We start from the raw sequence: 21,519 nt of genomic DNA, 5'->3' as shown, positions 1-21,519 counted from the left end.
CAGAGAGCAAGGGGGAGCAGGTCGGTGGGGATCGGGGGAGGCAAGTGGAGGACGTCTAGCAGGGGACGGGAGGTGAGGACCCAGAAAGCTGTTAATGAGGTAGAATGAAAGACCCGGGACTGGCGGCTGGGGGACCCCAAGGGAGCAGCATATGGCTGGACTGGGCCGACTTGTGGAGAGAGTGTGAGGGTTGGGGGGAGATGGGGACAGAGCCGGACTTGGAGGAGCTGGTGAGCTTGAGCGGGGGGCCAGGCCTGGGCAGGTGAAGGGGAGTGCCCACAGGGACTGGATAAGGAAGCAGAGGCCACAAGGAATCAAAGAGGAAGGGGAGGAGGAGGAGGAAGGGAGGAGGAAGAAGGTCATGCCCTGAGACTGGGCTTCTGAGTTCCAGACAAGGCAGGGCTGAGAACTGGCTCTGAGGGAAGGTTCCAGATAATCAGGGCCGCAGGGAGACTTCCTCAAAGCCCCGGGGTCACTGAGCAGATGTTTGCTGTTAGCAAATTTGTTGAAGTCTCAGTGTTTTATGCACCCACTAAATACTTTTAAAAGATATTTAAAATGCAGGAGACTGTTTTAAATGCATGTTCCGGGGGCCTCTGGGTGACTATTGGGTTAAGCGTCTGACTCTTCATGTCAGCTCAGGTCATGATCTCAAGGTCCTGAGATGGAGTGTGGGGTCTTCTAAGGTTCTCTCTCCCTCTACCTCTGCCCCACCGCACCGTGCACACACACGTGTGCATGCGATCTTTCTCTCTCTCTCTCTCAAATTAATTAATTAATAATAAAATAAAATGCATGTCCCATATTCAGTTCCACTCCACTCCTCTCTCCCTATTAAACTACTGTCTACTCTGAAAAGCATAGGGGACAAGTCAAGGATATAGATTTGGGTCCTGCAGTGCCACGGGTCAACATCTTGATGTTGGCTGAGGCCCTTCACCTTAGCCATTTTTTAAAAAAGATTTTATTAATTTATTTGAGAGAGAGGGAGACAGAGCACAAGTGCGGGGAGGGGGAGAGACAAGCAGACTCTGAGCTGAGTGCAGACCCCAACTCGGGGCTTGATCCCCTGATCCTGAGATCAAGACCTGAGCCAAAACCAAGAGTCCGGCCCCCAACAATGGAGTCCCCCAGATGCCCGCCTCATAGCCATTTTTAGTATTGTAGTAAAATACACATAACATTTACCCTCTGAACCGTTTATACGAGTGCGGATTAGCAGTGTTAAGTGTGTTCACATAGTTATATATAACCAATCAGAACTTCTTCATCTTGCAAAACTGAAACTCTGTACCCATCAAACCATCAAGCAATTCCCAACTTCCCCTGCTCTGGTCCCTGGTGGCCACCATCCTACTTCCTGTTTCTGTGAGCTCAACAACTCTGGGTACACTTTGTATCAGTAGACTCGGACGATGGCTGCCCGTGTATGCCTGGCTTATGTCACTCAGCGGCATGTCTGCAAGGTCTGCGCCATGTTGTCGCAAGCATCCGGATTCTCTTCCTTTTTCAGGCTGGAGAATACTCCATTGTATATACTTGGTGCATTTTGCTTAGCCACCCATCGGGCCGTGGACCCTGGGTTGTTCCCACCTTCCAGCTGTTGCGGGTAATGCTGTGAACACGAGCGTCCAGATAGCTCTTCAAGCCCTTGCTTTCTGTTCCTTTGGTTGTATACCCAAAAGTGGGCTTGCAGGATCGTCTGATGATTTTATTCTTAATTTTTTGAGGAACTGCCATACCGTCTTTCTCGTCGAGCTGCACTTTTTATTTTTACTTTCTAGATTTTTTTAAAAATTTATTTGAGAGAGAATGAGAGAGCGCGAGCACGAGAGGGGGAAGGATCAGAGGGAGAAGCAGATGCCAAGCAGGGAGCCAGGTGCGGGACTCGATCCTGGGACTCCAGGATCATGACCTGAGCAGAAGGCAGTTGCTCAACCAACCGAGCCACGCCAATTCCTGAGCTGCACCTTTTAATGAATGCACCTGTGGATGGTGAAAGGTGGGCAGCTCAGCAGGATGGAGCCTGTACAGTCTGCCCACCTTAGCCGCAGGGCTTCTGTCCCAATAAAATTGCTTTTAGTAATTTTCCGAGGAAGCCAAGGCTCTTCCCTCGGCTATTACAGGGCAGCCCCAGGACGCCCTCTCTTGGCCCAACATGTGGCAGGGTCTCACCCCATTTGATGGAGTCATTCAAAACTTCCTGCTTGCTTTGATTTCTTAATAATGGCCTGACAGCTACAGAGGAACTGAAAGTTATGAATCCTGGGAAACGAAAAAAAAATGCAGCACATAGAATTCCTCTCTTTGATGGGTTATCAAGGGTTCTTAGAGCAAGAGATCAATGAGAATGGTGACAACCATGGCGTGAGTGGCATTTCCCAAAGAACGGATGTGTTTTAATATTAGAAAAAAATGCTTTCTTTTTGAGGCCAGATTGAGGTTTATAGGATATTGAGCAAATAATACACAGAGTTCCCACATACCCACTGCCCCCCAAGCACACACACAGCTTCCCTTATCATTAACATCTTGCTTTAAAATGGGACATTTGTGGGCGCCTGGGTGGCTCAGTTGGTTAAAGCCTCTGCCTTCGGCTCAGGTCATGGTCCCAGGGTCTTGGGATCCAGCCCCACGTCGGGCTCTCTGCTCAGCGGGGAGCCTGCTTCCCTCTCTCTCTCTGCCGGCCTCTCTGCCTACTTGTGATCTCTGTCAAATAAATAAATAAAATCTTCTTAAAAATAAATAAATAATAAAAATAAAATGGGACATTTGTTACCACTGAGGAGCCAATACTGCTCTATTAAGTAAAGTCCGTAGTTTACATGCGGGCTCACTCCTCACATCGCATAATCTGTGGGTTTTGGCAAATATATAATAAGTATACACCACTGCCGTGTCATACGGAATGGTTTGGCTGCCCCCAAATCCCTGTGCTCCCCGCTTCCGGCCGCCCCACATCCACTTTGGGTGGCACGAATCCAACCCTGTGGAATCCCATCCCCTTCCAGTTCCGTCCAGCTGGAAAGCACTGATCTTGTTACTGTCTCTATAGCGTTACTTTTCCAGAATTCCGTATAGTTGAAATTGTACATCTATAGCCTTTTCAGACTGGCTTTTGTCACTAAGCATTGTGCATTTCCATGGTTTCTCCACGTCTTTTTGTGGCTTGATGGCTCACTTCTTTTCATCACTATTATTTTATTGTACAGATGTACCACAGCTTACCTATCCATTTACCTCTTAAAAAACATCTTGGTTGCTTCCAGTTTGGGGCAGTTATGAATAAGAATGCTATAAACGTGTGTCCAAAATAAATGAGTCTTAAAACTCAACAATAAGGAAACAGACAACCCAGTTTACAAATGGGTAAAAGATATGAACAGACGCCTCACCAAAGAAGATACACAGATGGCAAAGAAGAACCTGTAGTTTTCTTCATATAGATCTTTATAGATTTTGTTAGATCTTTACCTAACTCTTTCTGTCTGGTCTTTCTTTCTTTTCCCTTTTTCCTTCTTTCTTTCTTTCTTTTTTTTTTTTTTAAGATTTTATTTATTTCTTTGACAAAGAGAGAGATCACAAGTAGATGGAGAGGCAGGCAGGCAGAGAGAGAGAGAGAGAGAGAGAGAGAGAGAGAGAAGCAGGCTCCCCGCTGAGCAGAGAGCCCCATGCAGGACTCAATCCCAGGACCCCGAGATCATGACCCGAGCTGAAGGCAGCGGCTTAACCCACTGAGCCACCCAGGTGCCCTCTTTTTTTTTCTTTTTCTTTTCTTTCTTTCTTTCTTTTTCTTTTTTTTTTTTGTGCTAATGTAAATGGTGTTATGTTTTTAATTTCTTTTTAAAAAAATTTTTACATATTTTATTTATTTATTTGACAGAGAGAGACACAGTGAGAGAGGGAACACAAGCAGGGGGAGTGGGAGAGGGAGAAGCAGGTTTCCCACAGAGCAGGGAGCCCCAATGCAGGTCTCAATCCCAGGACCCTGAGATCATGACCTGAGCTGAAGGCAGACGCGTAACGACTGAGCCACCCAGGTGCCCCATGTTTTTAATTTCTTATTCCAGCTCTTCATTGCTGGTATACAGGAAAGCAATCAACTTTTGTGTATTAATGTTATATCTGGCAACCTCCCTATAATTGTTTGTTAGTTCTAGGAGTGTTTTTTGTTGATTTGGGGGGATTTTTTTACCTAGACAATCATGTCATTTGCAACCAGAGACAGTTTTACTTCTTCCCTCCCAATCTATGTACCTTTTATTTCCTTTTCTTGTCTTATTGCATGTCCTGGCTAGGACACCATACTGTGTTAAAAAGGAGTATGAAAGGGGACATCGTTGTCTTGTTCCTGATCTTAACAGGAACGTTTCTAGTTTCTCACCATTAAGTGTGATGTTAGCTTTAGGATTTTTGTAGATGTTCTTTATCAGCTTGGGGCAGTTCCTCTCTATTCCTAATTTGCCAAAAGTCTTGTGGTTTTGCTTTTTTGAATTTTGTCAAATGCTCTTTCTTCATCTAGTGATATCATCATGTGACTTTTCTTCTCTAGCCTGTTGAGATGATAGATTATATTAATTGATTTTCAAGTGTTGACCAAGCATTGCATACCTGCACACTTGCTTGTGGTGTACAATTCTTTGTATACATTGTTAGATTCAATTTGCTAATATTTTGTTGAGGATTTTGCTTCTATGTTCATGAAAGATATTGGTCTGATGTTTCTCTTGTAATATCTGTGTCTGGTTTTCAATTTCTCTGTTCTGGAAGAGGTTGTAGAGAACTGGTATTATTTTTTTCCTTAAGTGTTTGATGGAATTCACCAATGAATCCATCTGGGCCTGATGCTTTCTGTTTTGAAAAGCTTTTAATTATTTTTTAAAAAGATTTTATTTATTTATTTGATAGAGATCACAAGTAGGCAGAGAAGCAAGCAGAGAGAGAGGGAAGCAGGCTCCCCACTGAGCAGAGAGCCCGATGTGGGGCTCGATCCCAGGACCCTGGCAGAGGCTATAACCCACTGAGCCACCCAGGTGCCCAAAAGCTTTTAATTATTGATTCAAATTCTTTAATAAATATGGGCTTCTTCAGATCATTTATTTCTCCTTGTATGAGTTTTGGTACATTGTAGCTTTTGAGGAGGTGGTCAGTTTCATCTAAGTTATCAAATTTGTGGGCATAGATTTATTTATAGTGTTCTTTTATTAGCCTTTTAATATTTATGGTATCAGTAGTGATGGTCTCTTTTTCATGTCTGATTTTAGTAATTTGTACCCTCTCTCTTTTTTTCTTGGCTAACCTGCTAGAGTTTTGCCAATTTTATCGATGTTTTCAAAGAATCAACTTCTGGTTTCATTGATTTTTCTCTATTATTTTCAAATTTTTAAATTTCATTCATTTTGTCCTAATTTTTTCTTCTGCTTGTTTTGGGCTTATATTGCTCTTCATTCTAATTTCTTTAAGTGGAATCTTAGATTATTGATTTTAAGTCTTTCTTTTCTAATATATGCATTCTATGCTATAAATTTCCTTCTAAGCACTGCTTTCCTGCCTCCCACAAATTCTGATAAGTTGTATTTTAATTTGCACGTGCTTTCATTTCATTTAGATCATTTTTTCTTTTTCCTAAAGCTTCTTCCTTGACCAACATGCTGCTTAAAAGCATGTTGTTTAATGTCCAAATACTCGGGAATTTTCAGCTATCTTTCTGCTATTGGTTCCTAGTTTGAATCTTTCATAGGCTGAGAGCATGCTTTGTATGACTTCTGTTCTTTTAAATTTGAAATTCGTTACGTTTTGTGGCTCAGAATGTGGTCTCTCTTGGTGAATGTTCTATGTGAGCTTGAGCACAGTGTGCATTTTGTTATTATTTGGTGACGCAATCTGTACATGTCGATTAGATGCGGTTGACTGATGGTGGTCTAGTTTAGCTTTATCCTCCCTAATTTTCTGCATCTCTGTCCATTACTGATATAAGGATGTTGAAGTCTCCAACTGTCATAATGGATTTGTCTGTTTCTCCTTAAACTTCTTTCACTCTCTGCTTCACTTACTCTGATGTTCTATCTTTAGGCACATACAGTTAAGGATTGTTGCATCTTCTTGAAGAACTGACCCCATTATCATCATATGTAACGCCTCTCTTTACCCTGGTAATGCTTCTGGCTCTGAAGTCTGTTCCATCTGAAATTAACATAGTTCCTCCTGCTTTCATTTTGTGTTTCAATATTCTAAGTACCCAAGTGTATGATAAAAATTTGCAACATAGTTAAGAACACAGACATTTGAATCAAGCAAATCTGAATACAAGACAGGCTAGCCAAGCTGGGTGACTTTGGGCAAATTAAATCATTCTGTGCCTCGGTTTCCTTATCTGCAAAATAGAGAACAATCCCTTTGGATTATTGTGTAGATGAAATGGAATAATGCAGTAGCGCAAACTTCCTGGCATGTAATGTTAAATTAATATACTCTCTTAATATAAGTTATGATATTACTATATAATAATATAAGCTATATAATATAATCTATTATTATATTATTGATGCAAGCTATTGGTATCATTGTATCATGGGACTTTACACTTGTCTAAGAGCAAATACTCTTTCTATGAATGTCAGATGAGGCACTCCGAGAAGATAAATTTAGAAACTAATTGCCAAATCTCTGGCTGGGGTAGATATCTAACAGACACAGTGTCCTGAAAGGAGAAAGGCTTCACATGTGCCCTGCAGCCACAGTCCAGAGCCCCACGCCCCAGGAATGTAGTATTTCCTCCTGGGTGCTAACCTTTGCTCACTCTTCTGACAAAAAGAAAATTACAGAGGAGCCTTCTGCCTGGCATTGCCAATTCACAGACACACCGTCTGGGCATCGTCTGGGCTGGAGTCCCTTTCTTTCTGGACAGGTAGTCACACCCGGCCCCCTACTGAAAAAGCAGATCATCACTGATGAGATAAATTCTGAGCAGCTTTTAAGAAGCAATAGAAATAACTAATCGCATGGGAAAACCTTCACTGCATGCCAAGGTTTTGTAAAAGTAGTTATAAAGCTGTATGTTATGTGGTGTGATCTCAGTTTTGTTTGAGCTTTTTAAAAAGCTTGTAAGCACAGACAGAGGACTGGAAGCAGATGAACCACAGTGTTGACAGTGCCCACCTCTGGGGGATGGGAGCCTAAGTGGTTTTAATGTCTTCTTTGTGCTTTTCTCCAATTCTCATTTTCTGTAATATTTTTAAAAATGTTATTTTTATAAGATGAAAGTGGCCAACTCCCTGCCCAGAATGTGTGCTCATTCAGACTCCCCTCAGTTCCCTTTGCCTCTGTGCTGCCTGATCCCCCACGCCACAACGTGGGCACCTGCTCTGGGTCTGGAGTCAGAGACCGCATCCCCAGACCCATCGCACACTAACCATGTGGCCTTGGCCAGGCCACTTCACTTCTCTGACTCTGAACATCATCGTTTTTGAATGAGGGTTGTGGTGACCAGCCGACCAGGGAAGGGACTTAGCACCTTCTGGTACCCATACTCTCAAGTAGATGTGGGGGCTCTGGCTACAGCTGTCTTCCTTCTGTATTTCAGTCTGCAGACATCGACAACCATCATGCACTTATTGAATATAATGAGGCCGAGGACAGCTTTGTTCTCCAGGACTTCAATTCCCGAAACGGCACCTTTGTCAATGAGTGCCACATTCAGAATGTGGCCGTGAAGCTGCTGCCCGGAGACATCCTGAGATTCGGGTCCGGAGGGCTGACCTACGAACTTGTCATCGAAAATGCTCCCTCGGTGAGTCCAGGCCCTTGCAGGGTAGGGGCCAGAGGTGCGGTGTCCTGTCGCCTTCTGTACCTCCAAAGGGTGGTGCTTGTCCACAGCGTACCAACTGGATTTCATGCTGGGCCCACAAGTGACCCTGACCTACTGGATCTTACAAGATTCACACCAATCCAGGTGGATCCTCTTGGGGGGGGGGGGGGGGGGTGTGCATCTTAGCGCCCTCTTCTGGGCATTTCCTGGAATGACATGTAAGAGTTGCACAGGGGCCAACCCAGAGCCATAGCATTCTCCTGAAAATGCAAACCTTGGTTGGGGCAAGAGGAAAGAAAACTCAGAGATGGATGCTTTTTTTTACGCAGATCAGCGCTCTGCAGCTTCCTTACTTTGCGATCAGCAAGGGTTCTTTATATGCCTGGGTCTCAGGCTCCCCGCTGATGCGCAGCACTGAGAGATCTATCTGTAGAGCGTGAAAGTCAGTGTCGGCCTGGAGCAGAGACTCAGGGCCCGGCAGCTGTTACCATACCCTGAACAGAAATGTCTTTGGGATCCTGACCTATAATATGGCCAGTTTAAGCAAAATGCAATACAAAACTTCCCCGTTAAAGCTCAGTCCCACGGAAGACACCATTCACGGGGGAGGCAGGCTGGGGTGGGGGGAGGGGGGAGGGAGGTTAGCAGCTCAGGCTTTGGCCAGAATCCCAGCGTACTCTGGAGTGCTCCCGGGCAAGCCCCTGGAGCCCCCAGAACCTCCCATTTCCTCCACAAAATGGGGCCAATGATAGCCATGACCTTGCAGGTTCACCTTGAGTGTGGAAAGAGATGATTATAATTGTAAAACTAGCACGGTGCCAGTTCGCGGTGAGCACACAATTAATATCTGCCATGTGTGTCCCAGAGAGATGGCGTCTTTGTCTTACTCGCCGCCCCCAAGAACGCTACATGGACTGGAGCCTCCAAGGCTTAAAAGCCTTTCTGGGACAAGGCTGGGTCTAAATAAATCAAGTCTAGAGGATCGAGACAGACTCCTGGGGTTTTGAGCCCATAGGCAGCCCTAATTGCGCACCCCAGAAAGACGGACGGCATCCCCCAGGCTGCATGGGCCATGATGCCACATGCATCACATTTGGCTTTGAAGATGTGGGGCAGACTTTTCGGCTGCTGTTCAGCTGCCTTATCCTACATAGACCGTTAAAGTTTGTTTGCTCATGGTATGCACCAAGGTCCTGGGGCAGCACTGAGGGGGGCTCCTGACCCAGAAGGTGTTGACTTGATCAAGAGTTCTCAACATGGATAATAAGGATCCCCCCCAACACACACACACCCCCACATCAGAACGCTGTGGGGAGCAGACCAACAATGCACATTCCTGGGCCTCACCCGGGGCCCAGGGACTCATTCATACTTAATGTTGCCAGAAAAAAACACAGGACACCCAGTTAAAGCTGAATTTCAGATAAACCACAAATAATCTTATAGTATAAGTATGTCTGAAATATTGCAAGGGATTGCTTATGCTAAAGAAATTATTTGGTATTTGTCTGAAATTCAGAGTTAATTGGATACCCTGTATTTCATTTATATATATATTTTTAATCTATGTATTTATTTATGTTAAATCTGGTGACTCTACACAGCCTCCCTGGGAGTGGGAATATGCATTTTCCCAGGCTCCTTGGTGATTCTGCTGTACCCCCCACAGAATAAAAACCTAAATATGGAGCCCCTTGTCTAGAGCATTTACAGATTTTTTTTTTTTCTGGAACCAAAGAAAATGGAGTTTCAAACCCCAAGCCTGTAAATCCAAGTTTGTGAAGTTTGAGTCAATGTTGCTCAAACTTGTCTGATTATAAGAATGTTTCTGGAATGTCCAACAAAATTACAGGTTCCCAAGACCCCCTGCCTGGGAAGTTCTCATTTTGTGGCTTGCCAGAAGGGGAAAGGGTGATAATGTCTGCATTTTTTTCATACGAAGATATTTATGGAAATATTATTTATAGGGACACAAAAATTGAAACCTAAATATCCATCAGAAGGGGGCATTGTCTGAAAAAAAAATACGAGAGTTTGTTTGTATATGGAACACTGTTACTTTTTTTAAAAAAAATAGCTTTATAGAGGGCGCCTGGGGGACTGAGCCAGTTAAGCATCTGACTCTTTTTTTTTTTTTAAAGATTTATTTATTTATTTGACAGGCAGAGGTCACAAGTAGGCAGAGAGGCAGGCAGAGACAGAGAGAGGGGGAAGCAGACTCCCTACTGAGCAGAGAGCCCGATGGATGCGGGGCTCAATCCCAGGACCCTGGGATCATGACCTGAGTAAAGGCAGCGGCTTTAACCCACTGAGCCACCCAGGCACCCAAGCATCTGACTCTTAATCTCAGCTCAGGTCTTGATCTCTGGGTCGTGAGTTCAGACCTCACATTGGGCTCCAAGCTGGGCATAGAGCCAACTTACAAAAAGGGGGAAAGAGAGCAACTTTATGGAGATATGACTGACACACAATCAGCTGCACGCGTTTAAAGCTTATATAATCTGATGGGCTTTGACCCACGTGTGTACCTGAATAACCATCGCCACGGTCAAGACAGTGACCATATTCGTGGCCCCCAAAAGGTTCCTCGGGAACAGGGCATTTGTTCGCTTGCCTCCAGTTTACATAACGTAAACTTCATTCATGGTAAGCCTATGATTCAGCACATTTTTGTATGATTTTTAAAAAAAAATATTTTATGATTTACTTGAGAGATAGAAAGAGCACAAGCAGGGGGAGTGGGAGAGCTGAGTAGGAAGCCGGATGCAGGACTCGATCCCATCATGACCTGAGCCGAAGGCAGAAGCTCAACTGACTGAACCACCCAGGCATATCCGCCCCCCACCCGCTTTAGTATGTTTACGGAGCTGGCCCTCACCACGACTTCCTTTCAGAACGTTTCTATCCATTTCTGTTCCTCCCCGCAAAAAACCTGGGAGGTACTTAGGGTTTTTTTTTGTTGTTGTTGTTGTTGTTTTTAACTTTTAATTTTTTTTAAGGTTTTATTTATTTATTCATGAGAGACAGAGGGAGCGAGGCAGAGGGAGAAGCGGGCTCCCCAATGAGCAGGGAGCCTGATTCGGGACTCGATCCCAGGGCTCCAGGATCATGATCTGAGCAGAAGGCAGATGCTTAACCATCTGAGCCACCCAGGCACCCTTTAATTTTTAATTTTAAAACTTGTGGCCAAATACTGAAAACATTCACCCTCATAACGGATTTTAAATATATACTTCCTCGCCGTTACATTCACGTGGTTCTACAGCTGTCCCCAGAACTCGGTTCATCTTCCCAAACTGAAACTCTGCGCCCATTCAATAAAAACTCCCTCCTCCTTCCGCTCCCAGCCCCCGTTCTTTCTGTCTCTCTGAATCTGACTGCTCCAGGCCCCCCATGTAAGTGGAATCTTAACAGTGTTTATCCCTTTGGGACTGTCTCGCTTCACTTGTGTAGTATTGTGTCCTTGAAGTGCATACATGTTGTAGCAGGTAGTATGTACTCAACATACATGTTGAGTAAGGGGATCCTTTTGAGCCGAGGAATATTCCGTCGTGTGTCTACCTCACGTTCTGTTGAGCCGTTTGTCCATCCATCCATCGACGGCTGCCCCCACCTTTTGGCTGTCATGAGTAAGAATGTGATGCGTACAGGTGTATAAGTATGGAAGGGGTACTTCATTTTACGAGATGCTTCTGATATCGGATAAGCGTAAGAAACAATGATCAAGGGCACCTGGGTGGCTCAGTTGGTTGGGCGACTGCCTTCGGCTCGGGTCACGGTCCTGGAGTCCCCGGATCGAGTCCCGCATCAGGCTCCCAGCTCCATGGAGAGTCTGCTTCTCCCTCTGACCTTCTCGCCTCTCATGCTCTCTCTCACTGTCTCTCTCTCAGGTGAATAAATAAAATCTTTAAAAAAAAAAAAAAGAAACAATGATCCAGACCTTGAACTTTGACTATAGCAGAAGAGGACGCTTTGTAAAAAGAGAAATCAGTAGAGTATCAGGAGTCACGGATATGAACGAAACTGTGCTAACTGTGCTAACCTATTTGCCTGCTCGCCCTTATTTAACACAATCTATGGGGTGGGTTCTCTCATGATCCCCACCTTACAGACAAAGAATCCAAAACTCAGAGAGGTTAAGTAATTTCCCCAGCGTCACACAGCTGGCCAATGCAGAATTAAGCTCTATCCCCACTTGTGGGGAACAGAGAGAAGAGAACTTAATCTAACGCTAGCCAGAGCAGTATCCCCGACTGGTTTCCAAAGGGAGCAAAAAACACTTTTGCGGTCACTTGAATAAACACACATTTCTTTTAAAATTCTTATTTCTACAAGCATTTGTGTCCCACTTCATTCCCCAAGTGACGGCAAGGAGCTGTACAAATGTTCCCCTGGCCTGTGCCCAGGGTGCTTTCCCAGGCTTTCCCAGGGAGCCACCTTACCCCGCAGGACTCACCCATGGTCCGTCCTCCCCGGAGTGCTCTCTGCTCAGAGCATTCCTAAACTGAGGGACTTTCGTGCAAGCATCCTCTTATTAATGGAGATCGTATTAATGGAGGGGTCCTCTGTGGGGCGGGCTGGGGTGAGGATTGCCTTGTGGGCTGGAAGGAGGGAGGGAGGGGGGGAGGAAGAGAAGGGAAGGAAGGGCATCTATCGTTGAATACTTCGAGGTCCAGCCTTCCTAAGAAATGTGCGGCCATCTTGATTGCTATGCTAGCGTTTCTGACTGGTTGTTTGGGTCCCAGGTGAGGACACTGTGTTTCCCCCTGAGATGGAGTTCTCAAGGAGAATCATCATGAAATCCAAAGGGTTGGGCGTGGTCAGAATTAGCCCCTTCCTGACAAAGAGTTCCCAAAGGAAAACATTTATTTCAGGCTTTGGGGTGGTCACCATAACCAATCAGAAGGGATATGACAGCCTTTTCATGGGGGTGGGAAGGTGGGGGGAAGGTGGGGTGTGGGTTAGGGAGCCACATGTGTTAGCAGCTGTCACGGTGGCGGGGGGAGTGCGCATCCTGGTCTGGCTGCCTCTAGCACAGTCCCAGCCCTGCTCTTATGCTCTGGGCTTGTGCCCACGTCACCTGACTCTCACACCTTGGTTCCCACTGCTGTAAACTCAGGGAACTAACAGTCCCTACCACGTAAAGTTACTGTGGCATTAAGAGCTTAATGTATGCAAATCCCTTGGCTCAGCCTCCTGCCCCTCTCACAAGTTCCTGGTAACTCTCAGCTCTAGAATCAAGCAAACAAGCAGCGTGGCAGCCAGGATACCTCCTCTGGGAGTGTTCCTTTAGCCAGAAAACCTCCCAGGACCTCCCCAGCCAGCAGATGGATACACATGCATATAAATTACCTGTGGGATGACATCCAAGATGAAAAACTGCCCCCCAAATCCCTCTTGGTTGACGAAATACATTGGCACCGGCCCCCAAGGATATATTCTGGAACATGCTTTGTAAATCATAGCTCTTTCACCAAAATTTAACCTAGGGCCGCCATGTTGCACAACACCAGAGTTGCCATTCACATCAGAGTCCATGTGGGTGACACCACCCCTCCCCACCCCCCAAAGCTAGCAGGGCATGAGCTGCAGGGCCATTTGCAATGCCCCACCCCCCCCAAAAAAACCAGTGAAGTAGAGTCTCCATTTCAGCACCAGGAGTGGGCAGTAAAAGTCGCACAGCTGGACATGTCCGCCATATTGTGGGTTTTGTCTGTGGTTGCCTTTTTGAGTGCTTTCTGGTCTCCGGGAAGGGAGGTGTGGAAACAATCTGTCCAGTAGGGGTGGTGGTGGCCTGATCAAGCAGCTGGGCAAGGAAACCCCCACCTCGCCCAAATCTATAAATTGTGTCTTTCTCTCTTATGAAATATGGCAAGTCTAATGGAAATTCCCAGAAGACAGAAAGGAAGCCAGGCACCCCAAGTGATGTGTAGAGTTGTTTTGTGGATGGGTAGGCAGCCCTCGGCAGCAGTTTTCCTCGCCCCACGCATGGTCCCATCAGCAATCACCCCAGAAAGGGCTCTGGGCTAACCTTGACCACAGTTTACCCCACAGTGGTAAACTTGACTACCCTTCCCTTTAGCTGCTCAGCCCTGTTCCCAGGCCAGCCACACTGTCCCATGTGACTTGCATACCTCCTTCTTCCTTCCTGCAAGTCCTGACAGCCTACCCCACACAGAAAACGCCTCTATCAGCCCCCACCCCTTGCTGCTCCCCGCTGTGATAGGGTATCTCGGCAGATACAGTGAAGGAAAGCAAGTGCTTTGGATTTCGACAGATTCAAGTTCAAACTCCAGCTACTGCTAATGTCACCTCTGTAAGCTTTTGTTTCCAGTTTCTGCCAAGCAGATACTCAGTAATCCCAGGTCCCCTTTCTTCCTTCAGGATTTCTGTAGAGGCCCTTGGGACCACCCCGTCATTGTGTAAATGGTGCTCAAAGATTTCCTGCAACTTCCTTGAGTTTATGTATAGGCTACAGCCAGTGCTGGGACTGAAGGGCCACTCTCCCATGTCCTTGGGGGTCTAGAGGCTTTTCCTAACCATGGGGTGCCTGGAGTACCACAGTCCTTCACTGTGGGCAGTAAAGGGCGAGCCCCAGGCCAATATGTCATGCTTCCTGCTGATGGGAAAGATCACATTTTCCCGGCTGTGGCTGCAGCTCCAGGGCAAATTGTGTCACGCCCTTTCTTCTTCCTCTTTGCTGGTGATGGTCATGTCTGACCCACACTGTTCAGTATGCATGGGCTACCTACCAGGAAGTACTCTAAGGGTGATACACACGCACTAGCTCGTTCACTTCTCACCAGCGAAGAAGCAGCTGTTGCCATCCTGATTTTTCAGACGAGCCACAAAAGGATCACATCGTCAGGGTCACACCGATGGTCAGGGACAAAGAGGGAGCAGCACCTGATGCCGTGTAATGCTGAATCCCATGCTCCTAGCCTGACGGTGGCAAACTACAGCCCACACGCCAAAGCCAGGCCAGCACCTATTTCTGTAAATAAAGTTTTATGGGAAACCAGCCATCCTGTTCGCGACGGTGTGGCTACACCTGCTGTCCTGCTTCGGCAGCAGAGTGAGCTGGGCAGAGGGTACCGCACGCAGACCAGGAAACATCTGCTGTCTGGGTCCATGGAAAGCATTGACCAGTGTCTGCTTCTAACCCCATGCTCCACTGACTTCCCTCTTTTACTTAGTTTTCTGAAAGAGGAGCTGAAAATGGAGGTGAGAACAGGGAGAAGAACCGCTCAAGCCCTACTGTGTTCCAGGAACTGTGCCGTTTAGTTGCTTTTTCTTGGTAACTGAGGAATAAAAAAAACAAAAATTGGCGAGCTGAAGAAATAGATTTGAACAGTCTTTTCACCACATCTTTTTTGAAAAGCTGAAAATATGTGGTTCTAAATATATAGATACATATATATGCATTTGCACATGTGATATAATCACATTCGGATATATCTGATAAGTACGCTAGACGTTAATATAGAACATACACAACAGATGCGTATTATACATTTTAGTGTTTCTTCAATTGGAAAGTTTTCTTTGAAAACTTTGGAAGGTTCTTCCTGGTATAACTTTTGAAAAGATATTTGGAACTTTAGTCTGAAGTCTGCTGTAGCTAAAGAACTGTTCATTTGTTCAAAGTTTCTCTATGTCCTGTTTCACTACTGGTCTTATGGTTGGTTCCTTGGTCTTAAATCACTTCTTCTCTGGGCCATTGCTTTACTTTTACAAGTTTAAAGATAAATGTGGTACATGTTTACAGTCTGGTGGGTTGTATCCAAGTATATCACAACTCGCATAACACCTCTTGTTCTGACTAAGTCCTGATGGTTGTGGTGAAGTCGCAATAAGCTTATTTTCCAGGAAATTTTATTGTTTGCAAGTGTCAGAAACCCAACTCAAAATAGCCTAAGGCGGGGGTAGGGGCAGAAGGAGTTCTTATAACTGAAAAGGCCAAAAGAACCAGCTTCAGTCCCAGCTGGATCCAGGTGCCCAAACAATGGCCAGGAATCTGTCTTTTTACCTTTGTTAGCTTCACAATCTCAGGAAGTCCTTTGCCTCACCTGTAGTGAGGTGGCAGCCAGCATCCCCAGCACCGTTCTAAGAAAAGAATAAATTTCTTAATTAGCTTGACTTGGACCGTGTGCCTATTCCTGAACCTATCACTGAGGCCAGGGACATGGAATGGTCTGATTGCCAGGCCTGCGTCATGATCTCTCCCCTGAAGCAGAAGGGATCAGCCTTACCAGAATTGCATGGACTCAGAATTATGGGGGGGGGGGGGGAGACAGGCTGTCTGCTCCACAAAATTTAAGGTATCCATCTAGAAGATGGAGAAATGGATGCAGGGTGGGCAAAACAAACAACAAAGAAATGCCAGACATCCATGACATTAGGAAGCATTCCCACTGCCTCAACCAAATGTTCCTAACAGGACTGAGAGTAGGAATTTGGGGGAAGAGGGAAGAAAAGGAGGAATAATCCGCTTTTCCGTTTTCCACTAAAAAAGTCCGAAGCTGATCCCCAAGGAAGCCGACTAGCTCATTCCTCCCCTCTGGGGAATGGGTGTGATGAAAAGCTCGCGGAGCCGGGAGTGCATTGGTCCATCCTGGGGAAGGGTGGCCTTTCCATCTTCACAGCACCTTTGCATAGATCCCGTTCTTGAGACGATGTTGCTTTGCCTGTACCCAGGCTTGAGGGACCAGTGACCAAATGGAACTCTTCAGAATGAACGTCTTGCTAGACAAGCTTTGTCATCGCCAACCTGATCTCCTAGTTGTGCTTTAAGGACTCTGTGGGGACCCGCTGATGTGATGAAGTGCCCTGAGGCTGGGTGTTTCTCGTGGAGTGGAGGGGCTGGGCAGCACACGCCTTGGGCAGGGTGTCCTCAGCAAGAACTCACACAAAAGGACTCTCGAAGTCTCTGTGTTGTCATCAGACGTCTACAGGCCCCCCAGATGACATCGGCGGGCAGGGCGGGGACGCAGAGGGGAGAGGCAGGCAAAGGCTTGGCATCCTGATGAAACAACCCAGCCCAGGAACCGAGGAACCAGCCTCGGCTGCTTCCAGTGCCCTCTGGCCGCTCACACTCTTTGGGACCACACCAGAACCACGTGGCTGCTTCCTTTTTCTTAACTTAGCGGGAAGTCATTCATTCTTTCACCCCTTCAGTCTCAATCTGGAAAGGCTGACCGGAAGTAGACCTCATCTAGGGGTAGAAAAGACTACTTGCAAAAAGCTGGGTCTTTTCTCATTAGACCCTATTTCCCATTCTGCAGACTGACCTGGAAGCTAGTTAGAACTTGAAAGGGGAAAGTGGGGGCGCCTGGGTGCTTCCATGGGTTAAGCATCTGCCTTCAGCTCGGGTCATGATCCTCTAGGGTCCTGGATTGAGCCTCATGTCGGGCTCCCTGCTCAGTGGGGAGCCTGCTTCTCCCTCTCCCTCTGCCCTTCCCCTGCTCATGCTTTCCCTCTCTCTCTCTCAAATAAATAAATAAAATCTTTTTTAAAAGGGGGGGATAACTGTAGGCTAGAAGACTTATAGACAATGGGGATATTTGATGGACCCGATCTCTTTTTTAACCCAGCTGCTAAAAATCCAAATGAATGTTTCTTCTGAACCCCACGAAAGGACCTGCTCTCTGAAGCTCCGAAAATCATATATAACGTGTCAGGCCCCTGTTCCAAATGTATAATCCTGATTTCTCACACTGGAAGTCTTGGACACCATTTCTCCTTTCCTGGAGGACTTAGAATTAGCACCCCACTTAGAGTTAGCGCAGCACCCCAGGAGCTGCTGAGGTAGGGAAGGCTGTTGGCCCTGGTGCCAAATGGCGCCCCCTGCTGGCCGTTGGCAGCAATGTCTGTGTTTTCTAGTCTATCCGGTCGAACCTCCTTGCTCCTGGCAGGGTCACTCTTTTCTCCACCTTCGTCCCTTCCGGTCATTACTGTTGTGTAGCTGAAAGAGCAAAGTTCAGTAAACTATATTTGGTAAACTTCTGGGGCTGAAAGCAGTCCCCGAGAGCTCTCCTTTGAGTAAGCTACGCCAGGAGTTGCGTAAGGATTCTGTATGGTTTTCTCCTGGTGACTCAAAGTCTCCTCCCCAGCTTTAGTAATTAACATTTTCATTCTGGAATAACTTCTAGATTTATATAAAAGTTGTAATGATAGTACAGAGAATTCTTGTATATGTCTCCCTCCATTTCCCCCATTTGAAGCATTTTCCGTTGCCACAGTACAGTTTTCCAAACCAAGACACCAACACTGGCCCGTGATTTTTTTTTTAAGATTTTTATTTATTTATTTGACAGAGAAAGTTCACAAGTAGGCAGAGAGGCAGGCAGAGAGAGAGAGAGGGAAGCAGGCTCCCTGCTGAGCAGAGAGCCCGATGCGGGACTCGATCCCAGGACCCTGAGATCATGACCTGAGCCGAAAGCATCAGCTTAACCCACTGAGCCACCCAGGTGCCCCCTGGCCCGTGATTATTAACTCAACTTCAGGCTCAACCCAACCCAGGGCACCACACTGCCTTTCATCACTGTGTCTTCTTAACCTCCTCTGGTCTGTGACAGTTTCTTAGTCTGTCTGTCATGACCTTGATAGTCTTGAAGAGTATTGACCAGGTGTCATTCTCCAGGATGGCTGACTGGATTGGACTGTGTTCATCTCTGATTTGCCTGATTCTCTTCTCTCATTAGACTGGGATTATGGTCCCTGTCGCATATCAGGGGGGAACCCATTACCCACATGACTTCCCTGGGGACGTTAACTTCTTCCCTTGACTCAGCTGGTCTTTGCCAGGTTTCTCCATTAGAAAGTTACTGTTTCTCCCCTTCCATCCCCTAGTCTTTGGAAGCAGGTCCTGAGTATTGTCCACCCCCAAAGGAGAGGGGAGGAAGGCGCAGACAGTGGGACTCAAGCCCCGCCTCCTGGAAGGCAGCCTATCTACAGGTGCTCAGTTCTTCTGTAAGGAAGATTGTCTCTCCTTCCCTGTTTCTGTATTTCCTGAATCGTGTCTTTGTATCAGTATGAACTCGTGTATATTCATTGTATACTTTGGGTTATGATCCAATCCCACATCCTGTCTTGCTGCTGGAATAACTCCCAGCCTTGCCACTGGGAGCTCTTTGAGGTTGGTTGCATGTCCTTTGAGAAGTCCCCACCCTTGGCTCTGGAGGGCCTCCTCACTCTCCGCTATTACACGATGAGCCAGGCTCGCAGTGTATTTTTCCCGCCCCACTCCCAGGATCAGCCAAAGGCCTTTCTACTTGTGCTGTTTGCCAGTTGTCCCCTTCAGCTCAGCCAGCCGATGCCCACCGCATGTCCCAGGCATGACGTGGGGTGTTGGGCCCAGCCGTGCTCCGCTAGAAAATGTTTACCACCTGGTTCTGAAAAAAGTAAAGTGTGCATGTAGAGCATAAGGCTTACTGATGGAGAGAATGTGTAACCCATTCTCTGCAAATAATAATGAACTATATACCTCTCTTTAAAGTTAGTTGCGGGGCGCCTGGGTGGCTCAGTGGGTTAAGTCTCTGCCTTCGGCTCAGGTCATGTTCTCAGGGTCCTGGGATCGAGCCCCACATCGGGCTCTCTGCTCAGCAGGGAGCCTGCTTCCCCGCCCCCCTCTCTCTGCCTGCCTCTCTGCCTACTTGTGATCTCTGTCTATCAAATAAATAAATAAAATCTTTAAAGTAAGTTGCGTATAACCGATCGACTCTCATAAAGCACTTTCACTGACTTGGGCTGAGTGCCCACGGCCACAGCCAACTTACCTTCACAACTGACGAGAGGGCGGTTTCCCAACCTGGACGTGGGTCAGTATCTTTGTTTGCATCCACAAGTAAGACAAAAGTGAAATGAGAAAGACACGGTAGAACTTCACGTGTTTATCAGTGATCTTTTTGCTATACCAGATAATAGTTTTCAAATACTTCCTCAAGAATATGTCCTCAATTTTACATGCTACTAATAATTTAATGGCTCTAGACACAACATGCTTTTATATAATTTACATTGTTAACATTTTTTAAAAAGATTTTTATTTATTTATTTGACAGACAGAGATCACAAGTAGGCAGAGAGGCAGGCAGAGAGAGAGAGTGGGGGAAGCAGGCTCCCCACTGAGCAGAGAGCCCGATGTGGGGCTTGATCCCAGGACCTTGGGATCATGACCGGAGCTGAAGGCAGAGGCTTTAACCCACTGAGCCACCCAGGTGCCCCACGTTGTTAATGCTTTTGCCAAAACCTCCATAAGTGTAGACAATCATCAAAACAAAAAAGATCAAGCTCTGATTTACAGTGTTCCCTAATTTCTGGGACATAAATACTTCCACCAAGGCCAATGTCAAGTGACAAGTGAGACATCACTGAATACAGAGATACAGTGAGACAAGCAGTAGCACATGCATATGTAGAGTTAAATAACCTCAAGAGCATGGATAATAATAAAATAGAGTGAAATAATTAGGAAGGGTGAGTTTTAACTGTTACCTTTCTTTCCAATATCACTTAAATATATGTTTGTGTAATTTGATTTTTTTTATTAATGGCTGTGTTTATCAACCAGCTCAAGAAATTCCTGGGCATTTAGTAACTGGCTCTCAGGAGCCGGTAGCGGCTGGCCTCAGCAGGACACCTCTGGTACAGAGGACATGCCCCCCTCCCGCTTGGGTCAGGGCTGGTGTCCTCTGAGTAGCATCCAGTGTGTACCATATGAATAACATTTCCATAAAAGAGTTATCAGTGTTCCTAGAAAATCCTGTATCAAGTACCTCTTGCAACATTTTGTGGTTCTTTATAATTTTCTTTTTTGTAACTCAGAAAATCTCTGATTCCCCACTAATCATTTAAGACCCTTTTGTGAGTATGGAAAGCAGGTATAAAATCATGTTTTCAAATAGCCTCGGTGCTTTAGGAGCACAGGTGTTAGAGTCAAATATCATCACCGCTTCCTGGCTGTGGGACCTCGGGCAAGTCATTTAACCTCTCTGATCTGCACTTTCTTAATCCACAACATGAGGGTAGAAAGGCCTCACCACCTCCGAGATTATCCTGGTGATTAGATGAGAACACATTTGTTCAGTGCACAGCCCAGTCTCTGGCACATGTGTGCCTTCTCGATATTGTGATATCGTGGCTCATAGCTGTAGAGGTATTGGCAATTACAAACAGCAGAGCTTGTGACAGGCTTTCCAAGGACAAGGTCTACTTCACTTTGTACCCAGCCTCCAGGGCTGTCTGGCAGAATATGTGTATCCTGTAGGCACTCTGTATGCAAACTACCTTGATTATTTTAGGGTGTCCGTGCTACCTTGTACAGGACTAGAAGCACATATTGGAAACATAGCACAAAGGACAAGTAGATAACCTGGAAAAAAATGGGTTGTGTTTTCTTGAGTAAATCATTGACGGGTGTTTGTTCAAGCTGATATAAATTCAGCAATGGGTGTGTCATGGCTAATCCAGGTGGCTGACAACCTGCTCTTTCAGAGAGAGTGTGGAGGAAATCAGGACCATCACATATGCTGCCTCAAAAACAAAACAAAAAAACATTCAAGTGCCATATGGTCAGAGAATTGGAAGTGGGAGCAGGACAAGAAAGGCATTAGCATGTATTTTTAAACTCAAGTTTCTAAAAACAGATTTGTTGATAACTGACCTTGACCCCAAGCTCTGTGTACATTCTAATGTGAGCACAGCCCAGAACC

At 46.1% G+C, this 21,519-nt stretch overlaps 1 protein-coding gene across 2 annotated transcripts in view; it reads left to right on the top strand.

The window, feature by feature from the left end:
- FHAD1 (forkhead associated phosphopeptide binding domain 1) overlaps positions 1–21,519 on the top strand; it is a 133,135-nt gene that overhangs the window by 17,120 nt on the left and 94,496 nt on the right. The window contains exons 1-2 of one of the 2 annotated variants that reach the window (XM_032302351.1): positions 1,377–1,609; positions 7,583–7,789. In XM_032302351.1, the coding sequence (XP_032158242.1) occupies positions 1,430–1,609; positions 7,583–7,789 (387 nt within the window). In that variant the 5' untranslated portion in view covers positions 1,377–1,429. Of the gene's footprint in view, positions 1–1,376; positions 1,610–7,582; positions 7,790–21,519 lie in introns of those variants that run through there. The other variant, XM_032302350.1, reaches the window with a different exon arrangement.

This window comes from Mustela erminea, chromosome 10, assembly GCF_009829155.1.
Source record: "Mustela erminea isolate mMusErm1 chromosome 10, mMusErm1.Pri, whole genome shotgun sequence".
Classification (NCBI taxonomy): Eukaryota; Metazoa; Chordata; class Mammalia; order Carnivora; family Mustelidae; genus Mustela; species Mustela erminea.
Note: the sequence above shows the minus strand (reverse complement) of the source record. Positions and strands in the feature narration are given on the sequence as shown.